The sequence below is a fragment of the Mustela nigripes genome, chromosome 9 (genome assembly GCF_022355385.1).
Source record: "Mustela nigripes isolate SB6536 chromosome 9, MUSNIG.SB6536, whole genome shotgun sequence".
In the NCBI taxonomy this organism is placed as follows: Eukaryota; Metazoa; Chordata; class Mammalia; order Carnivora; family Mustelidae; genus Mustela; species Mustela nigripes.
In genome coordinates, this window is record NC_081565.1 from 63252808 (window position 1) to 63272997 (window position 20190).

A 20190-nucleotide genomic window follows, 5' to 3' on the forward strand; every position below is an offset into this window, starting at 1 on the left:
ACCCCACTTTTTAAAAAATAGCTTTTTGAGGTGTGATTGGCATAAAGTACATATAATTAAAATGCACATTATGATAAATTTTGACCTATGTGTCTACATCTGTGAAATCCATTACCACAATATCCAACACCCACAAAAATTTCCTCAGGTGTCCTACTTATAATGATACTAAATTGATCAATTCCCCTTTTAATAATTTTTTTTCTAAAGATTTTATTTATTTAACAGAGGGAGAGATCACAAGTAGTCAGAGAAGCAGGTAGAGAGAGAGGAGGAAGCAGGCTCCCCACTGAACAGAGAGCCCGATGAGGGGCTCGATCCCAGGACCCTGAGATCATGACCTGAACCGAAAGCAGAGGCTTAACCCACTGAGCCACCCAGGAACCCCTCCCCTTTTAATAATTTTAAGGGATCAGTCTGGTCCCTTCCTTAGAAAGTGCCCCATCCGTCTGTCACCTAATGGTTTTAACATTCATTGATGATAATTTCCTTGATCCATTATTTCATTACAAGTTGCAATATGGTGATTTTCTAACTATATCACCCCATCTGCATGTGTTGTCTAAACTTTAATAAATACAAACATTCACCATGGCACACAAGAAAGGCAAGATTAAGCTTTATTTATACATGTTCAGAATAATAAATTAGTGTCCTGTCACCTTCAGTGGTGACCAGTGAGTTTTTGTTTATCTTTGGTTTTTTGCTATCATTATAAACTCATGAATTTTCATTTATTTGATAGAACTTTTTTGTCAGATATGTGTTTTGCAAATATTTTCTCTCAGTCAGTAGTTGGTCTTTTCATTCTCTTAATGCTGTCTTTCAGAGCAGAAGTTTTAAATTTTAATAAAGTTCCATATCAATTTTTTCTCTCATGGATCATGCTTTTGGTATTGTTTTTGTTTGTTTCCTTTAAGATTTTATTTATTTATTCAACAGAGAGAGAGAGAGCGTGCACAAGCAGGGGGAGTGGCGAGCAGAAGGAGATGCAGATTCCCTGCTGAGCAGGGAGCCTGATGTGAGACATGATCACAGGACCCTGGGATCATGACCAGAGCCGAAGGCAGAGGCCTAAACAACTGAGCCACCTGGATTCCCTGTGCTTAATTGCCAAGCGGCGCCTGGATGGCTCACTCAGTTAAGTGTCTGACTCTTGATTTCGGCTTAGGTCATGATCTCAGGGTTTTGAGATGGAGCCCTATGTCAGGCTCCATGCTCAAAGGGGTGTCTGTTTGGGATTCTCTCTCTTCCTCTGCCTCTCCCCACTTCCCTCTATTAAAAGAAAAAGCCATATATACATATATATACACACACATATATATATGTATATATGAAAGTTCATTGTCAAGGGGTGCCTCATTGGCTCAGTCAGTAAAGCTTGAGACTCTTGAACTTAGGGTTGTAATTTGAGCTCCATATTGGGTATAGAGATTACTTAAAAAAATCTTACAAAAAAATAAAAATAAAAACTCATTGCTGAAACCAACATCACCTAGATTTTCTCCTATGCTATGCTATCTTCCAGGAACTTAATAGTTTGCATTTTACATTTAAATGTATGGCCTGTTTTGATTTTATTTGTGAAAGGTATAGGGTCCATCTGGATTCTGTTTTTTCACATATAGGTGTCCAGTTGTTTGAGCATCATTTGTTGAAAAGATCTTCCTTTCTCCATTGAATTATGTTTGCTTCTTTGTCAAAGATGAGTTGATTATATTTGTGTAGGCTTATTTCTGGGCTCTCTAGTCTGTTCACTTCATCTATTTCATTACTTGATATTTCAAGTCATTTTATAAATAATTCTTTTGATATTCACATTATACCATCTCAGGCCAATGGGAGCCCCTTTGAGTAGGCTTTTATGTTCTAGGCCCCCAGTAATCTGATTACTTCCTTGCTGTTTGGCACATGATGTCCCAGGCTTACCTTGGAGTTTTCCTGCCATTTCTCCAAGGATCTCCTGGTTAATTTAATGTTAAAGGTTATGTTGAGGCCACAGTCTGGGTGCTGTATATATTGTGAAGGATCAGCCAACACAGTTTCCTGTTTAATATGTGTAATGTGCGACAAAGATGACTTCATGGTTTTTGGAAGAATGGGATTACTGTTGATTGGATCTATGCCTAGGAGGATTTCTGGTCATTAGGCAGTTCTCTGTTTAAATATTTTCAGAAATTGTCAAACTGTTTCCCAAGGTGGCTACACCAACTTACAGTCCCACCAGCAGTGTAAGAAGGCTACACCTTCTCTACATTCTTGCCAAATTTGTTATTGTCTATCTTTTGGGTTATGGTTCTTTTAATAGTTGTAAAGTAGTATCTTGTTGTGGTTTTGATTACATTTCTCTGATGGCTAATGATGTGAAGCATCTTTTCATGTGCTTATTGGAGATCTATACATATAGATATGTATCTGTATCTATCTATATATCTATATATATCTATTCAAACCTTCTGCCTATTTTAATAGGGTTATTCATCTTTTTAAGTATTGTCTTCTTTATATTTTATATACATAGGTGCCTTATTATATGTATGATTGCAAAGTTTTATTTTGCGGGCTTTTGCTCTCTAAATGGTATACTTTGAAGCAAAATTTTTAAGTTTTTAAAAATTTAACAAAGTAAAATATACATAATGTATAATTTATCACTTTCACCAATTTTTAAAAAAGATTTTATTTATTTATTTGACAGAGAGAGGGGGGGGTCCCAAGTAGGCAGAGAGAGAGGGAGCAGCAGGCTCCCCGCCGAGTAGAGGACCTGATGTGGGGCTCAATCTCAGGACCCTGAGATCATGACCTGAGTTGAAGGCAGAGCCTTAACCCACTGAGCCACAGAGCCGCCCCTGTTTTAACCATTTTTATGTGTACATTTCATTGGCATTCAGTATATTACAGTGATGGGCAACCATCTCCACTATTTCTAGAACTTTTGCATCATCTTAAACTGAAGCTCTGTACCCATTAAATAGTAACTCCCCCATTTTCCCAGGCTCCCAGCCACTGGTAACCTCTATTTTACATTCTTTCTCTATGAATTTGCCTACGTCAGATATTTCATACAAGTGAAATCATACAATCTTTGTCCTTTTAAATTATGAATTTTTTTCAATGGGCATAATGTTATCAAGGTTTATCCATGTCATAACATGTATCAGAATTTTATTCCTTTTTTTTTTTTTTAAAGTAAGCTCTAAGTCCAGTGTTGGACTCAAACTCACAACCCCAGATCAAGAGTGCTCTACTGACTGAGCCAGCCAGGCACCTCTGTTCCTTTTTGGTTTGTTTGTTTGTTTTTTGTTTGTTGTTTGTTTAAGCTAAATAATATTCTACTGTTTGTATGTATCACCTTTGATTATCCGTTTATAAATTGAAAATTTTGATGGAGCTAATTTAACAATTTTTTCTTTTGCTGCTTGTGCTTTTGGTATTGTATCTTAGAAGACCTTGCCTAATCCAAGGTCATGAAGATTTACCCCTATGTTTTCTTCTAAGATTTTAATAATTTTAGTTCCTATTGGAAGTCTCCTACAAAGACTTTAGGTCTTTGATACATTGTGAGATCAGTTTCTGTATGTGGTTTGAGGAAGGGGTCCATATTCCTTCATTTGCATGTGGGTGGATAGTCAGTTGTTCCAGTACCATTTTTTTGAAAAGATATTTCTTTCTCCATTGTATTGTCTTGGCACCCTTCTTGAAAATGAATTGACCATAATTGTATGGATTTATTTCTTGATTATTTAAAAAATTTCTTGATTCTTAATCCTATTCATTTGATTATATTTCTATACTGATTATGGTGGCTTTGTAGTAAGTTTTGAAATTGGGTCCACAAACTTTGTTCTTCTTTTTCAAGATTGTTTTGGCTTTCTGGTTTCCTTGTATTACCATATTAATTTTAGAATCAGCTTGTCAGTTTCTGGGGGGGAAAGCCAACTGACATTTTGACAAGGATTCTGTTGGCTCTATAGATCCATTTCGGGGAGTATTTCCATTTTAATAATGTTAAGCCTATTGATCCAGAAACATGAAGTATCTTTCCATTCATGCTTCTTTAATATTCTAACAATATTTTGTAGTTTTTAGTATACAAGTCTTATACTTCTTTTCTTAAATTTATTCCTAAGAATTGTGTTCTTTTTCATGTTATCATTAACAGAATTGTTTTAATTTCCTTTTTGGATTGCTCATTGCTAGTGTATAGAAGTATAACTAATGTGGGACACCTGGGTGACTCAGTTGGTTAATTGGCTGCCTTCGACTCAGGTCATGATCCCAGAGTCCTGGGATCGAGTCCTGCATTGGGCTCCTTGCTCAGCAGGGAGCCTGCTTCTCTCTCTCCCTCTGCCTGCCGCTCTGCCTGCTTGCACTCTCTCTCTCTCTCTGTGTCAAATAAATAAAGAAAATCTTTAAAAAAAAAGTATAACTGATGTTTATATATTCAATTTTTTCCCCTGCACTCTTGCTTAACTATTAGCCCAGATAACTCTTTAGTGGATTACTCAGGGTTTTCTATATATGTCATCTGCAAATAGAGATAACTTCATTTCTTCCTTTCCAAACAGTATGCCTTTTTTTCCCCTCCAGCGGAGTTGCCCCATTTAGAATCTCAAGTACTTGTTGAATTGATGTGGTGCTGAGAGCAAGCATTATGGTCTTATTAATGATCTTAGGGGGGAAACATTCAGTTTTTCATCATTAAATATACCTTACTTGCTTTTAAAAGACATCATGTAAAAATACTTTTAGGAATTAATTGACTTTTGGCTTACTTTGAAAAAGGCAGTTCTACCCAGTCTCATAAGTTACAAAGTTCCTGAAAATTCTTTCTGTACCTGCTCTCTTTTTGTGGGATCACTGATCACATGCAACCCCTCCTCAGGTCTGGTCAGGAGGAGCTGGCCACTGTCCTGGGGCTCTGGTTTTGACTTTCCTTCTCTAGGTCTCCATCTTCTCAGAGTCACATCTGGAAGCAGATGAAAGTGGGCTGTTTCAGCCCAGGCAGTTTGTTGGCTGTGCACTGAGCTGTGTCTTAGAATCTCTGGGTTTTGACAGCTAGTGAAATGTTCTTAAATATTTTAAAAGACAGTGAATAGATCTTCATTACCTAAAGTTTTTTGGGAAAAATAACCCATAATTTTATTCTCTAACATACTATTTAGTTTATTTTTAAAAAATATTTTATTTATTTATTTGAGGAAGGGGAAAGGCACAGAGGGAAAGTGAGAGGGAGAAGCAGACTCCTGCTGAGTGAAGAGCCTGATGTGGGGCTTGACCCCAGGACCCCAGGATCACGACCTGAGTGGAAGGCAGATGCTTAATTGACTAAGCCACCCAGGCACCGTTAGCATACTATTTTATTTTATTTTTTTTTAAGATTTTATTTATTTATTTGACAGAGAGAGAGAGATCACAAGTAGGCAGAGAGGCAGGCAGAGAAAGAGAGGGAAGCAGGCTCCCTGCTGAGCAGAGAGCCCGATGCAGGCCTGGATCCCAGGACTCTGAGACCACGACCTGAGCAGAAGGCAGAGGCTCAACCCACTGAGCCACCCAGGCACCCTGGGTGTTAACATAATAAATGTTACATAATAAATATTATATTTATGTTAACATAAACATAATATTAATTATGTAACATTTATTAAAATAATGTTATAATAATGTTATATTATAATGGTATAATAATGTTATAATAATGTTATAAAAATAAATAAAACATTTATTAAAATATTTATTATGTAACATTTATTAAAATAGTATGTTTACTATTTTAAACATCAATTTCAGTCTTTTCCCATATGGTGGACTGCATCTTGTTTTAGTAGTAGACTCTATGTAGTTTTGTGCCCTCTTTATTTAATATTAATTTTCTAATAGTAACATAAAGTTTTACATTATAGAGTTAACACATAATGTTCCCTCAGGTAAATTTATCATATATATATATTTTTTATCATTGTCTTGTGTGACTTTTAAGTTGTTTCTGATGTTTTCCCCAAAGACATTATTGCAGTGCACACATTTGTGCACGTGGTTTTTTCCTTTCTTTTGTATTATTACTTCAGGGTAAGTGTCCCAACAAGAAATAATTAGGTCCAAGGTTAGCAGAACTTAATGACTATTGATACATTGTTCCAACTCGATTTGCTGAAGGGGGTGTTGGTTTACATTGCATACAATCTTTTAGCATGGTCTTTGTAGTTTTAGCACAATCTTTTCAGTAGTTGCGTTGCATGATTTTTTTTAATGAGTTTTTAAAAATTTTTTTATTTTTCCAGCGTAACAGTATTCATTACTTTTGCACCACACCCAGTGCTCCATGCAATCCATGCCCTCTCCAATACCCACCACCTGGTTCCCCCAACCTCCCACCCCCCGCCCCTTCAAAACCCTCAGATTGTTTTTCAGAGTCCATAGCCTCTCATGGTTCACTTCCCCTTCCAATTTCCCTCAACTCCCTTCTCCTCTCCACCTCCCCTTGTCCTCCATGCTATTTGTTATGCTCCACAAATAAGTGAAACCGTATGATAATTGACTCTCCCTGCTTACATGATTTTTAAAAATTGTTAATAAGTGAAAATAATTGCTGATTGAAGGTGGCATGAAACTATTAAATCTCCGTTTCTGTTTATTATTTAATGTGATTTGTTAATGGTATAGATGAGAATTGAGGTTAATTTCTATGTTTAATTTGGAAAGTTAATGAGCTTAATTAAAAATGTAAAACATGTTAAAAAATACTTGGCATCTGATGTTATTATATTTGAATCTTTTCCCCACAGCTTGCCGATGTTCACCGTGCTCAGGAAATTTACCATTCCACTCACTTTACTCCTGGAAACCATCATACTTGGGTGATTCTTGTTTTTCCTCTATTCCTCTTGTGCCCTTTCCCCTCATCCCACATTATTTTTATGTAGCAAATTCTCAACATCTAGTTATTTTTCCAAATAGTTGTTTTGAATTGCTGGTAGCAATAACTTAGGCCCCCATGGTTTATTCACTTAAAAGTATCTCCTGTTTCCATGATAACTTAAGAACATAATGTGTGATTTTTTTTTTACATCGTAATTTTATATTAGATTAGTAATATGTGTTTATGATAGAAAATTATTTTAAAAATGCAAGAACCTCAAAACAGATGTAAATATGTTTCCTGAATCAGATGGAATGTACACTGATTTTGGAATACAGAGGAAAAATTGTCCATGTATATGTGTATAGGATAGAAATGCAGGAAATCCCAGAAATCCATTCTGATATAGTGATTGTAATATAACATAGGAATAAATTAATTTTTATAATGTTGGTTTAAAAATCTCTCATAAAGACACTCAGGCTGGTATCTAAAAGGGTGAATCTTAGTTTTGCTGGGAAGATTATTTAGCAATGAAATTTGGATGATGACCCAGTGTTCTAAGTCCTACTGTTGAATTTTATCCTAATCTTTGGATGCTTGATAGAAGACCAACTAGAACTACCAGCAGGGACTCTTCTGCATTTTGTCACAGCATCTTTCCAATGAGAACAGAGAAATACACTTATAATTAGATTAGACAGCTGCTTACAGTGCTTTCTCTAGGTAACGTGATGTCCTTTAGATTTTAGCCATAAGACTGTGAACAATGTCTGTTTTCAGTTTAAGAGTCATAATCTATGTTTTTTCCTGTCTTACTCCTTCCCTTCTCTATCCATCTAGGAAACAGTATTCCTTGAGCATCATTGTCAGTGTTTCTACCATTGTGCTTGGTGCTTTCATAGCAGCTGGGTAAGACTTTGGACTGTTTCTGCTCAATAACTTCTTTGTGCCTTTGACAATAGGCCCAGCCTCACCCTCATTTTCTATTCTCCATCTGGCTGTAGTTGAATTGAGCAGCCAAGAGACAAGTCTGTTGATGTCAGTGGGTTCCCCGTGTGTTCCTGTGAAAGTCAGACTGGGTTCCAACTTGGCCAGAACATTTCTGAGAACATGTAAAGGGAACATTAGAAGATATGAATACAGCTTTTCTCCCTAAAAAGGAGTAAACTATTTGCTATTATTACTGAATGTTTGTCTTTAATACAGAAATTCACTTGAAGAGTTCTTCGGCATCTGGTCAAGAATAACAGCTTTATAAAGCCCTTGCAGGCTGATTTGTTTTGTCACCTGTGATGCCTTAGCAGTCTGTTTCCAAGGGTGGCATGCTCTCATTAAATGTATTTGTATATTTGGGACATGAGCCAATACCAGTGTATGACTAAGTGGATCCTTGAACAACATGGGGATTAAGGGCACCAACACCCTCTCCCCCCTACACAGTGGAAAATCTGAGTTTAATTTTTCACTCCCTAAAAACTTCAGTACTGATAGCCTATTGTTGACTGGAGGGCTTACTGATAACATAAATAGTTGATTAGCACATATTTTGTATGTTCTATGTATTATATACTGTATTCCTAAAATAAAGGAAGCTGGGGAAAAGTGTTAAGAAAATCATATGGAAGAGAAAATACATTTACTCTACTGTACTGTATTTAGTGAAAGAAATCCACAGATAAATGGACCAGCACAGTTCAAACCTGTGTTGTTCAGAGTCAGCTAGAGTGTCTTATTTATTAATATGCAAGAGGAGGAATATGGACTTCCAGGTTTGCAGTTACAAGCCAGACACTCAGACTCCTGGCTTTTACAGCCTAGTGGTTAAAGCCTGTGTGCAGTTATATTCTGTGGGTCCAGAACTTAGCCTGGCTCTTGTCACCTGTTTCTCAGCCCCTCTCTGCCTCATTTTTACTCATCTTTAAGATAAAGAATGTAATAGAAAAGAAAAACCTGCCCGAATGAAGGGAAGAATGCAAAGATTGGATGAATTTCAGTTAAACTAGTTTCCTTAACTTATTTATTTGGATGATACTTACTCTCTGGGGGCACCTGGGCACCTGGGCAGCTCAGTTGGTTAAGCATCCAACTCTCGATTTTGGCTTAGGTCATGATCTCAGGGTCTTTAGATTGAGACCTGCATCTGACTCCATGCTCAGCACGGAGTCTGCTTGTCCCTCTCCCTACCGCTGCTCTCTCTCTTTCTCTCTCTCAAATAAATAAATAAATAAAATCTTGAAAAAATAATAAAAGTTCTGGATCACTAATTGCAAAATAAATAAGGGTGTGGATATTCTTTTCTAGTCTCTTCACTTACTAGGTGTATAAGCAGGCAGAGCTATTTAACCTCCCCGCACTCCAGTTATTTCAACTATAAAATAGAGATTAGAATGGACCTACCTGAATGCAATCTGGTGTGGCCACTCTGGAGAACAGTATGGAGGTTCCTCAAAAAGCTGAAAGTAGAGCTACTGTACAACCCAGCAATTGCACTATGGGGTATTTACCCTTAAGATACAAATGTAGTGATCTGAAGGGGCACCTGCACCCCACTGCTTATAGCAGCAATGTCCATAATAGACAAACTGTGGAAAGAGCCCAGATGTCCATCAACAGATGAATGGCTAAAGAAGATGTGGTTCATATACACAATGGAATACTATGCAGCCATCAAGAGAAATGAAATCTTGACATTTGCAATGATGTAGATGGAACTAGAGGGTGTTAGGCTAAGCAAAATAAGTCAGTCAGAGAAAGACAATTATGATATGATATCACTGATGAGGAATTTGAGAAACAAGACAGAGGATCATAGGGGAAGGGAGGGAAAAATGAAATAAGATGAGAAACCAGGGAGGGAGACAAACCATGAGAGACTCTTAATCTCAGGAAACAAACTGAAGGTTAGGGGGGGGGGGGGGGGGGGGGGGGGGGCAGCTGGGGGATGGGCATTGGGGCGAGTATGTGCTATGGTGAGTGCTGTGAATTGTATAAGACTGATGAATCAAAGACCTGTACCCCTGAAACAAATGATACATTAGATGTTAATTAAAAAAAAATAGGCCCACTTAATAGGATCTTTGTGTGAATCAAATGGCATAACAATAAAGTGGGGTTTATATACTAGTACGTGGCCAAAACCATGTTGAGTGTTTACTGTCAGGTGTCGGCTTAGGTGTGACAGGGGGAATCCAGCAGTTAACAAAACGACAGGAATCCTTGCTTTCGAGGATCTTCCTTTCTAGTTGGTGGGGACAGACAGTAAGCAAAAGAAACAGATTAGAAAACAGGGCATGCCAGATGGTGACAGATAATGACGATGTATTTTTTTAAAAAATTTTACATGTGTTAATTTCTTGCCTAGACCACAATTTGTTATTTATTGTTTTGTTGGTAACGTCCTCCTTCTCGGTCCTGGCGGTGGTTGAGTTGAGCCCTCCTGTGAGCTGGCCCCTGATTTGAGCACTATTTCCGGCCTCTGGTTGGAGCCAGCATGGACAGGAAATGGCAGCACTGAGAGCCTATTGTAGTCTTGAAGTTTTGTTCCAAGAAAGTCCTAGGAGCAAAGGAGCTAAAAGAGGGAGGTGCTCTATTGAAAGTGCCCTCCTCCCACAGTGCTTTGGGGTGTCCCCTGGGCAGCCTCTCTTTAATTAAGTTCCTTTGAACTCAATTTGGAAACTACTGACTTTGAGGCAGTTGTACACTTTTCTAAAAGAATCGTTTACAGAAATGTCTGGAAGGCTTTGGTGAGAAATGGCACTTTAGATGATGTCTCTGGAGGCATATTTCCAGCCCCAGTGAGTGGAAATTCAGCTCATAGTTACCACATATGATATTCTAATGAGCTGCAAGGGTAAATAGTGTTTTCAGAGCATTGCATTTCCCCCCAAGAGCTAGCTTGGAGCAGCACTTCTCGACGTTTCCCTTCTTTCGCACCCAGATAATGGATACTCTCTGGGTGGGTGACAAGCACCCTTCGCTGAAGGCTGGACATCACCCCACCCTTCTCTCCTCTCATTAAGATCTTCTTATCCAAATGCAACTTACTGTAGAGCTGATTCAGTCAGATGGGCCAGTTTATGCTGCTGTAACACATAGCTCCCACATTTACACACCGAATATATTCTGCTCCCACTGCATAGTGGGAGGGGATGGGGGGGGTGCTCTGCTCATTGTAGTTACTTAGGGACCAAGGCTGATGAAACCCCTGCCTCAAAAGGGAATTCTTTCCTCACCCAGGAGGGAAGAAGGCATGTGGGGAATCATGTGTTGGCTTTTCAGACTTTTGCTTGGAACTGCCATGTGTTATCTCCTCTTACATTTTACTTGACAGACAAGTCACATGGCCAGAAAAAGTCAAACTATTATGTCTGAAAATATCCCTAAATGACAACTACAAGTGCTAACCATGAATCTGCTCTCCTGTATTAAAGCAAGCAAATTGTTTTCAAACTTCTGTGCTTTTACCAGTGGCCTGAATGAGTGGTGTTGAGGATGTGTAGCCCCTGGAGTAGGAAACCTGAGAACTCTGGGAATTTCCCTCAGGCTCTCCGAGGAAGTGAGCAATACCTTTCCACTCCCCTAGGAACCTGAGTTTTTTTTTTTTTTTTTTTTTAATCCATTCAACTTTTTGCCATTTTATGCAGCATCAGACTCTTCTTAACACAGAGCCAAATGTGGGTAGGCGTGAGATTTGGAAGACCCTTATTTTGAGAGATTCTATTTTTTGTGATTGAGCCAGAGAATTCTGATTTATGATGATCGAAAACTAATTTGCATTCTCACAAATATCTTTGTAGTTAATAGTTCCAGAAGAAGCCTTGAATAAATCTGGTTTAATTTGGATTCAGATTTTGATGATATTTTTGCCACTTTTTCCTCTTCTCTTTGGTTAGAAATAGTCTTTAAAAAATTTATTTTTTTAAAATTTTCAGGGATCAGGATATGCCACTCCAAAATAGGCCACTTAGGCATAAACATTATTTTGAGCTGAAGGCAATTAATTGAGAATCAACAGATGTAGAAAGAATTCTCTGTCTTCCCCTTTCCTGGCTAAAAGCAGACCATAAATTTCCTTTTGTAAGAGTGGTCCCCCTACTCCCTTCACCCTGAACCCTGCACCAGGAATAGGAAAGCAGTTCTTATTACTGGTGATGGAGAATCAGTACCAAGAGGAGTCTGCATAAATAACCCTTACTACAATAATCCTTCTCTTCCATTAGTTTCCCCTATAAATTTCCTAGTGTTTATTCCATAATTTATTTGTTCCTTGGAATCCAAACTTCTTCATTTTTAAAATGATATATAAGCCCCAGAGTCTAACTACTTATTTGAGATTTATTTTTTATGAGATCCTTTACATGTAAAATATTTAATAAAAGTTGTATTCCCTTTCTCTTGTTAACCTACTGTCAGTCAAATTTGCAGGCTCCAGTCACTGAACCTGAGAGTATAGAGGAAATCCCTTTGATGCTAAGTATTTCTGAATTATGACATGGCTCTCATACTGTCTGTAAGACCAAGTGTGGTAGATTAGTCACCTCAGGGCTCAGCTGCTCTCTCTGTCCTCCCTGAGCCAGTTTTATACTAGTCCTCCCTGAACACTTTTATATCCTCTTTGAACATTTTTATACTAGTATTATTTATATAAAATGGAAATTGAAGAGAAGATGGTTCAAAAGGATGGGGAGAAGGGAGTCTTAGAGGAGTTGTGGAGAAGGAATGGATCCCTGCCTTGTTTTATCGTTGGACAGGGTGTGTTGGGTACCCAGCCATCACGGTGGGTGATGTGACCGGCTGGGTACCAGATGGAGGTGTCCGTTCCTCATTCGATCTCTCTTGCCCCAGTAACTGCCCAGCTGTCCCCACAGCGCTGTACGGGGAGATGGCCCTGTTTATTACAATAAACAAAGCCACTGGGTAGGTTGGACAAATCACTCCCTTTAGAAAAGAAGGCATCACCAATGATTGATTATGCCAGTTGATTGTTAGTGAAAGAAAGGCCTTTGCCATTGAAGGAAGATGGTTAATGTCCCTTTGGTGTTAAGCAATTCATGATTAAATTGAAGCCACCTGATGGCCTGGTTTTGTTTTGTCTGGAGGCAGAGCAGAGGAATTAACCACAGAGGGGGAAAATATGCCAGAGGGGGGAAAAAAAAGGTCGTTACCAGCATCACAAGTGGATTTGATTAGGGAAAGATAAAACAGGCAGGCTTTGAAGGCCAAGCTGTGTGAGTTTCTGAATAATCATCCTCCTTTTTGTGTTCTTCCTTCCAGTTCTGACCTCGCCTTTAACTTGGAAGGCTATATTTTTGTATTCCTGAATGATATCTTCACAGCAGCAAATGGAGTTTATACCAAACAGAAAATGGACCCCAAGGTACCAGATCTTCACTCCTGTGGTTTTTAGGCTTTGTCATCTGGCCCCTGAAATTGCATGAAAAAAGAAATGAATTTGTAAAGTTGGCTTATAATATAATTAACATGGTATGCTTTATAAATCACTGATTTCTTTTTTTTTTTTTTTAATTTTTATAGATTTTATTTATTTATTTGACAGACAGAGATCACAAGTAGGCAGAGAGGCAGGCAGAGAGAGAGAGGGAGAAGCAGGCTCCCCACCGAGCAGAGAGCCCGATGCCGGGCTCAATCCCAGGACCCCAGGATCACGACCTGAGCCGAAGGCAGAGGCTTTAACCCACTGAGCCACCCAGGTGCCCCAAATCACTGATTTCTTTTCAGTTATCCTGTCTATGTGGGTTCTTGTTACCCCTGACCCTACAAAGTTTTGGGTGAAAATCAGATAGGGAGGAAAAAGATACCACTATTATCGAGGCAGAGTCAGAATATGTATGTAAAGAGGAGATTATTTTGAAAGGCAAAATAAACTTAAAAGTTTTTTGCTGTCCTCCTCAGTGAGCAAGGCAAAGTCGGAGGTATTCTGAAGCAACCCCAGTTTGGGAGCCTGAAGATGTGGGTGACATAAGTTTTCCTGGTCTCTGTGACTTGAACCCTTAACTCCTCCAGACTTCAGATTCTTCTGTGGCATGGCCATTGTGTCTGGTCCTGGCCATGGAGAAGTGCCATTCCTGATCAGCCGTTGAGCAGTCCCCCAGAGACCGGTGGGCAGATGAGCCTGCTTGCACGGGGCTACCCCCCTGCCAAGGCCCCTTGTGCTTCCCCCGCCCCAGCTGTTCCAGCAGTCCTGGAGGATGAGCCAGGCATATGTTGCCTCGTTTCAAGTTCTTTGTGTTGAGTGAGGGAGTTTGCTCAGAAGGACAGACCTGTTTCTACAAGCTGTTTTTTTTCTGCACGGCCCTTTGGTTTTTTTTTAACCGGTGGCAATTTTACAAAAACAGGTTTGTTGCTTTTTGAGGGTCCCAGTAGGTCACCCTTTATGAGAAATGGTGGAGAAGGGGTGTAGCCACTTTGATGAAAAATAAATTTATGCAAGATTAGAAAAGGAGATACCTGGTGTTTTAACACTGCTGCTCCTTGACAGAAAGAGCAGATGTTTTTAAGGAGTTCTGTTTATATTAACACTTTCAATGTTCTTTATTTTGTTCCAGATTTCCCATTCTGAATACAATACTTAGAAAAAAGAAACAAAATCAGAATGGTAAAGATGGGTGGGACCTCGGAGGCCCTCCATTTTTATCTGTCATTTTTGTATAAAATAAATGTTTATTTTGCTATCATGATGTACTTGAAGTGAAGCTTTTTACATTAGGAATTTGCTAAAAAAAAAAAAAAAAAAGGAATTTGCTGAAAATATTCCAACACAGAGTTGGTCAGAATAGATTTTTAACTCTGCATAAATACACAATTGTACAAATGGCTCCAGGAAATCTGATGCTTTGTATTTCTAAAATTGAGTGTTTTCTTTGTTTTTGTAGGAGTTGGGGAAATATGGAGTGCTTTTCTACAATGCCTGCTTCATGATTATACCGACTCTTATCATTAGTGTCTCTACTGGAGACCTTCAACAGGTAAGCTGAGGATGGTCATCACAGTCCGACTGAGCAGACTCTTAAAGTCGTTTTTTTTTTTTTTAAAGATTTTATTTATTTATTTATTTATTTATTTATTTATTTATTTATTTGACAGACAGAAATTACAAGTAGTCAGAGAAGCAGGTAGAGAGAGAGGAAGGGAAGCAGGTTCACTGCTGAGCAGAGAGCCCGACACCGGACTCGATTCCAGGACCCTGGGATCATGACCTGAGCTGAAGGCAGAGGCCCTAACCCTCTGAGCCACCCAGGTGCCCCTCTTAAAGTCTTAATAGTTAAATTCTGGCACTCACTGCAGGGAAGTGTGTAACGGTGGTAAGTAGGATGAGCAGGAGGGTCCCTGAAAGCGAGGCCTGTGATATCCCCAGCAGCACCTTTGGCACAATCGTTTCTTTGGTGTTATCTTCAGACACATGAGAAGCAGCAGAAAGTAGTCACAAGAACTCTGGACTTGAAGCTTTTTTGAAAAGAATGACAGTAAAAATCTGAATTTGAGTCTTAATATCTCTATTTGCTGATGTGGGTATCCTGGGAAAAGTAACTTAGAAGGGGATTTTGATCGTTTAAAAAATGGATTTATCTCTTGCCTTTATAATGGACATTTTGAAACATATGCAAAGTAGATTAATTCAATGAATCTCACGTACCCACCACCCTGTGTCAACACTTTTTGGCATTTTGCCATTCTTATTTCATCTATTCCCATCTGCTTTCATTCTTTTTTTTTCCTCCTGGAATATTTTAAAGCAAATTCCAGAGATCATGGAGTTTTGCATCTAAGTATTCTGGAAGGTACATTTGGAATTTTGAGAATGTGTTGTTTGGTATTTGCCCTGCTCACCTGTTTGCTGCACACACCTGAGAGACAAATAAAATGGTCTAGGAATAGAGGAGGCCCAGCTGGCGGGAGGCCATCTCTTAGGAAGGGTGAAGATTCAGCCCATAGCATCCTTACTGGCCGCTTTGAAGTGTGCCAGCCTATGCCAACCACTGCTTTTTCAGAAAGTTGCTAACTGGGGTACCTGGGTGGCTCCGTGGGTTAAAGTCTCTGCTTTGGGCTCAGGTCATGGTCCCAGGGTCCTGGGATCAAGCCCTGCATCGGGCTCTCTGCTCAGCGGGGAGTCTGCTTCCTTCTCTCTCTCTCTGCCTGCCTCTCTGCCTACTTGTGATCTCTAGTCTGTCAAATAAATAAAAATAAATAAATAAATAAACAGATAAATAAAAAGAAAGTTGCTAACCATAACACTTCTGAGACATTTTCTTGTATCTTAAGGGAGATTCTTAAGTTCATGCGAGAAAATTTGCTGGGCAGCACTTACCATCCATTCTTGCATCTGCCCACAGAGCCAAGCCCCAGACACTAAGTCTCTGGTTGCAGGACCCAGGATCAGGGTTCAGAGGGGCCCTGTGCAGTGGCTGCTCACCCACCACAGGACACTGTTTCTGTGTGTACTGATTAGCAGGCATCTGCGGGGCACACAGGTTGAGTGGATCCCATCTGCAGCCTTTCCGGGGTTTGAATACTTCGAGAAGTTTGCAGCCTCTTGTGGGCTCCTAGGGTGGATGTTGGGGCTTCTCATTCTTTCTTAAAATTGTACTTTCTTATTGGTACAATCCCTTTCCAAAAGAGGGGGCAGAAGAACTTAGCAGCAATACTATGAATGGCATGGTAACCAGAAACTGAATTTTAGGTACCTTATGAGTTAAATCCCTTGGATGTATCATGTTAATAATTTGTAACATTGTTCCCATAGGAATGTGTGTTCCCACATCCAAACCTTTGCTTTATGAACAGGTATTGTAACAGGTATTCTTAGAAGTTTTGCCTGCTTGTGGGGCGCTTGGGTGGGGCCCCTGGGTGGCTCATGGGAACGTCTGACTCTTGATTTTGGCTCTGGTCATGATCTCATGGGTTCGTGGGATGGGCCGCACAATGGGCTCTGCCCTCAGTGGAGAGTCCGCTTCAAGTTTCTCTCCCTCTGCCCCTCCTCCCACTCCCTCTTTCTCTAAGATAAATAAGCCTTTAAAGAGAGGTTTCACCTGCTTATAATGCTTACATTGCAGAATTATACTTCCTCAATTAATAATAAAAATAATAGCTCATAATTATTGAAGACTTATCAGACTTTGTTCAAAGCATTGTACATGAACTATTTCACTGCTTTCCACAACAGCCCTCAGAGGAGAGGGTACTGCTGTTATGTTAATCTTTTAGATGAACCCAGTGTTTAAATAACTTCCAGAGATACAGGGGATCCATCCAGGAAGTCTGCTCGAGGAACACATCTTCCACTGTCCTCCCAGTTACTTCATTGTATATGAAAAGTGCTTCTTTCCTTCATGCACTAAAAACCAGAACCTAGTGCTTATATCTTTAGAAAGTATAAGAGGCTGAACATACACTTTAACTTATTAAATAGTGGTGTTCTAGGAGAATATAATGCTCCTGTTCTGGCTTTTGGTGCTAAACTCTCTCAATATTTACCCTTGGCTAGCCTCTTCTGTTTGACCAGGCTCCTAAGATTTCAAACAGAAGGTACCTTCAAGCCCCAGTTGTGGTTACTAGTTACTGTAATTCCAGAACTAAATATAGAGATTAAAAAAAATCTATATGAAAATTATAATTTAGAAAAAAAAGAATGTGTTTAAAGCTGTAAGAAAGGTCTATTATAAAAATGAAAAAATACGAAGTCATGAAATTAAAACTTTGACTCTATTTTAATTACAAGTATTGTATGATAAGAGTACCAGAAGATATGGGACAGTTTCTGTAACCAGTCATTTTTAAATCCCTGTAGAAAATATTTGGTATTTTTCACTAGTAAGATTGTTCTGCTCTGTTGCAAGTTTCTTTCAGTTGGTTACTTTTAACTATGGTTGAATCCATTTTAGATTGTGAACCAAATACAATAAAGAAGAGATCTTATGTAGTTAGGTCTGTTAGTCTATAAAATTGCATTTTATTTGCAGTTTGGGGTGATTGTGCCAAAAGTTGATTGATGAATTAGGGTAAAATGCTAACTTATTAACAGAAGAAGTACTTTGATGAGTCATTTTTCCTGGTTGACTGGAAAAGATCAGAGGTTGTGGTAAGACTTGTATGACTAACGGCACTAGAGTTCACTCCTGGACCTTGGACTTATATAGTCAACAGATCTGGTAACAGCACCTTGATTCTGTCTCTGATTAGCAAAGTCAGCAACGCCAGCTCCTCTTGTCAACAGTATAGGCCTTTGGAGAATACTGATTGGGTGACCTTTCTTTAGTCATTTGAATTGCTGCAATAGGTTCAGAGTACATGGTTTATTATAGTTGATGAATAGGGATAAATAATAAGATTTATTTTTCTGATTAAAAAACCCACATAAATGCAAAATAAAAAGATTAATACTCTACCATACTTTTACAACAATAGTAAGTTTAAAGGAAGCAGTACTGTATTGTTATTCATCTTTAATTTCTGTTTTTTAAAAAATATTTTATTTATTTATTTGTGTGTGTGTGAGCAAGAAAGAGAGCATAAGCAGGAGACGAAGGGAACAGGGAGAAGCAGACACCCCGCTGAGCAGGGAACACGACACAGGGCTCCATCCTAGGACTCTAAGATCATGACCTGAGCCAAAGTCAGATGCTTAACTGACTGAGCCACCCAGGTGCCCCTCTGTTTTAAAATAAATGTCTTACTACATCATTTTTTAAAATGTCACCAGCATAGCTTTATCATTATTAAAGGAACAAAATAAAGCTAAAATCTACTAAAATTTACAGTGGCAAAGAATCCAGATATTTTTATGAAAATGACTACATGGCCCTGAAGTGGTTCAGGAATATATAGTTTTAATTTACTGTTTGCAGAAATACTTCCAACTTGTTGAATCAATAAATGTTTTGCTACCCTTGGTTTGAAGTTCAGAGCATATAGTTTTCTATTATTTCCAGTTCTATTTTAATTTTAGATATAGATTGTTTTCTATGTTTTTTTGTTTGGTTTTGGTCTTTGACTGCCTTGGATGTTTTCTGCACCTTTGATTGGCTTGGGCTTGCCAGTAAGATGGAGTCATGTTTATTATTATTTTTCTTTCACAAGTAAGCATTTAAAGAAAATAATTTTATGATGGAAACTTTCAAACCTATGTATATAAGGAGAACAAATAGTAATAACAAACACCATGGACCCATACACCAGGTTCAACCATTATCAACATTTAATGTGTTTGTTTTTGTTAAGAGAGGCGGACAAAGTCTCACTAATGAAACAATGTCAAGTATTGCAAAAATGTATTAATTGGAGAACAATCCATTCTAATTGGCCTAAAATTTCTGAACTATAAACTTGATAAAGATTTAAATAACTTTAAATCTATAAAATTACTAAAACTTGGCTAATAAAGTTTTGCCTAGGAGAAAGTGAATAGAACTGATATTCAATTATGTTATCCAGTACTAACATAATGCATAGTCTTGAGTCACCTTAAAATCATTTTTGGGTGCAGGCAAAGGACAAAGCACAAATGAAATGCTCCTTTTGATTGTTGCCTGTCATTCCAAGAGGGTTAATTTCATTTTCTCAGCTAAGAGACTAAGACTAAAGTCTTGGAGAGTTGAGCCTGTCTCGTAAAATGTTCTGTCCCAGCTCCTCCACCCGATTACTTGCTTGCTTTGTAAATACACAAGGTACTTTATTTGTTCATAATGCTTACTAAGCATTTGTAAATTCTTTTTTTAAACGAGCTTGTTTATTTATTTTAGAGAGTGAGACAGTGCATGTGAGCAAGCAGTGGGAGGAGCAGGGGGGAGGGAGAGAATCTCAAGCTGACTCTGTGCTGAGCCCAGAACTTGACACTGGGCTCAATTTTATGATCTTGAGATCATAACCTGAGCCAAAACCAAGAGTTAGATGCTTAACTGACTGAGCCACTGAGGCACCCCAAGCATTTATAAATTATTGGAAAAAGTTCATAGTTTTCTGAACCTTCCAACATTATTAATTTTATCATAAGCTTTCTTCTAAGATTATTTATACAAAATAAACCCAACCATGATTTTGTGAACACAGATTAGTAGAGAGATAGTCACAGAAACAATAGTTATGTTGTATATGTGCCACCTGCCAGGTTCTAAACAATTTCATTAAATCTTCATGTTGACCTTTTGAAGATGTTTTAAAAAAAGATCCTTGTTTTGTAAAGTGAATCTGAGATTCGGGAAGTAAAAGTAATATGCCCAACATTACAAACTGGAAATGCTTAGGGTTTTTTTTTAAAGTTGTATTTTCTTTTTTTTTTTTTTAATTTTATTTATTTATTTGACAGAGAGAGATCA

The 20190-nt window shown here is 38.4% G+C and overlaps 1 protein-coding gene across 3 annotated transcripts in view; it reads left to right on the top strand.

Moving 5' to 3' along the window:
- SLC35D2 (solute carrier family 35 member D2) overlaps positions 1 to 20190 on the top strand; it is a 49920-nt gene that overhangs the window by 17677 nt on the left and 12053 nt on the right. For 2 of the 3 annotated variants that reach the window (XM_059411714.1, XM_059411716.1), the window contains exons 5-8: positions 6786 to 6857; positions 7703 to 7771; positions 13136 to 13238; positions 14755 to 14847. In XM_059411714.1, the coding sequence (XP_059267697.1) occupies positions 6786 to 6857; positions 7703 to 7771; positions 13136 to 13238; positions 14755 to 14847 (337 nt within the window). The remainder of the gene's footprint in view (positions 1 to 6785; positions 6858 to 7702; positions 7772 to 13135; positions 13239 to 14754; positions 14848 to 20190) is intronic. The other variant, XM_059411715.1, reaches the window with a different exon arrangement.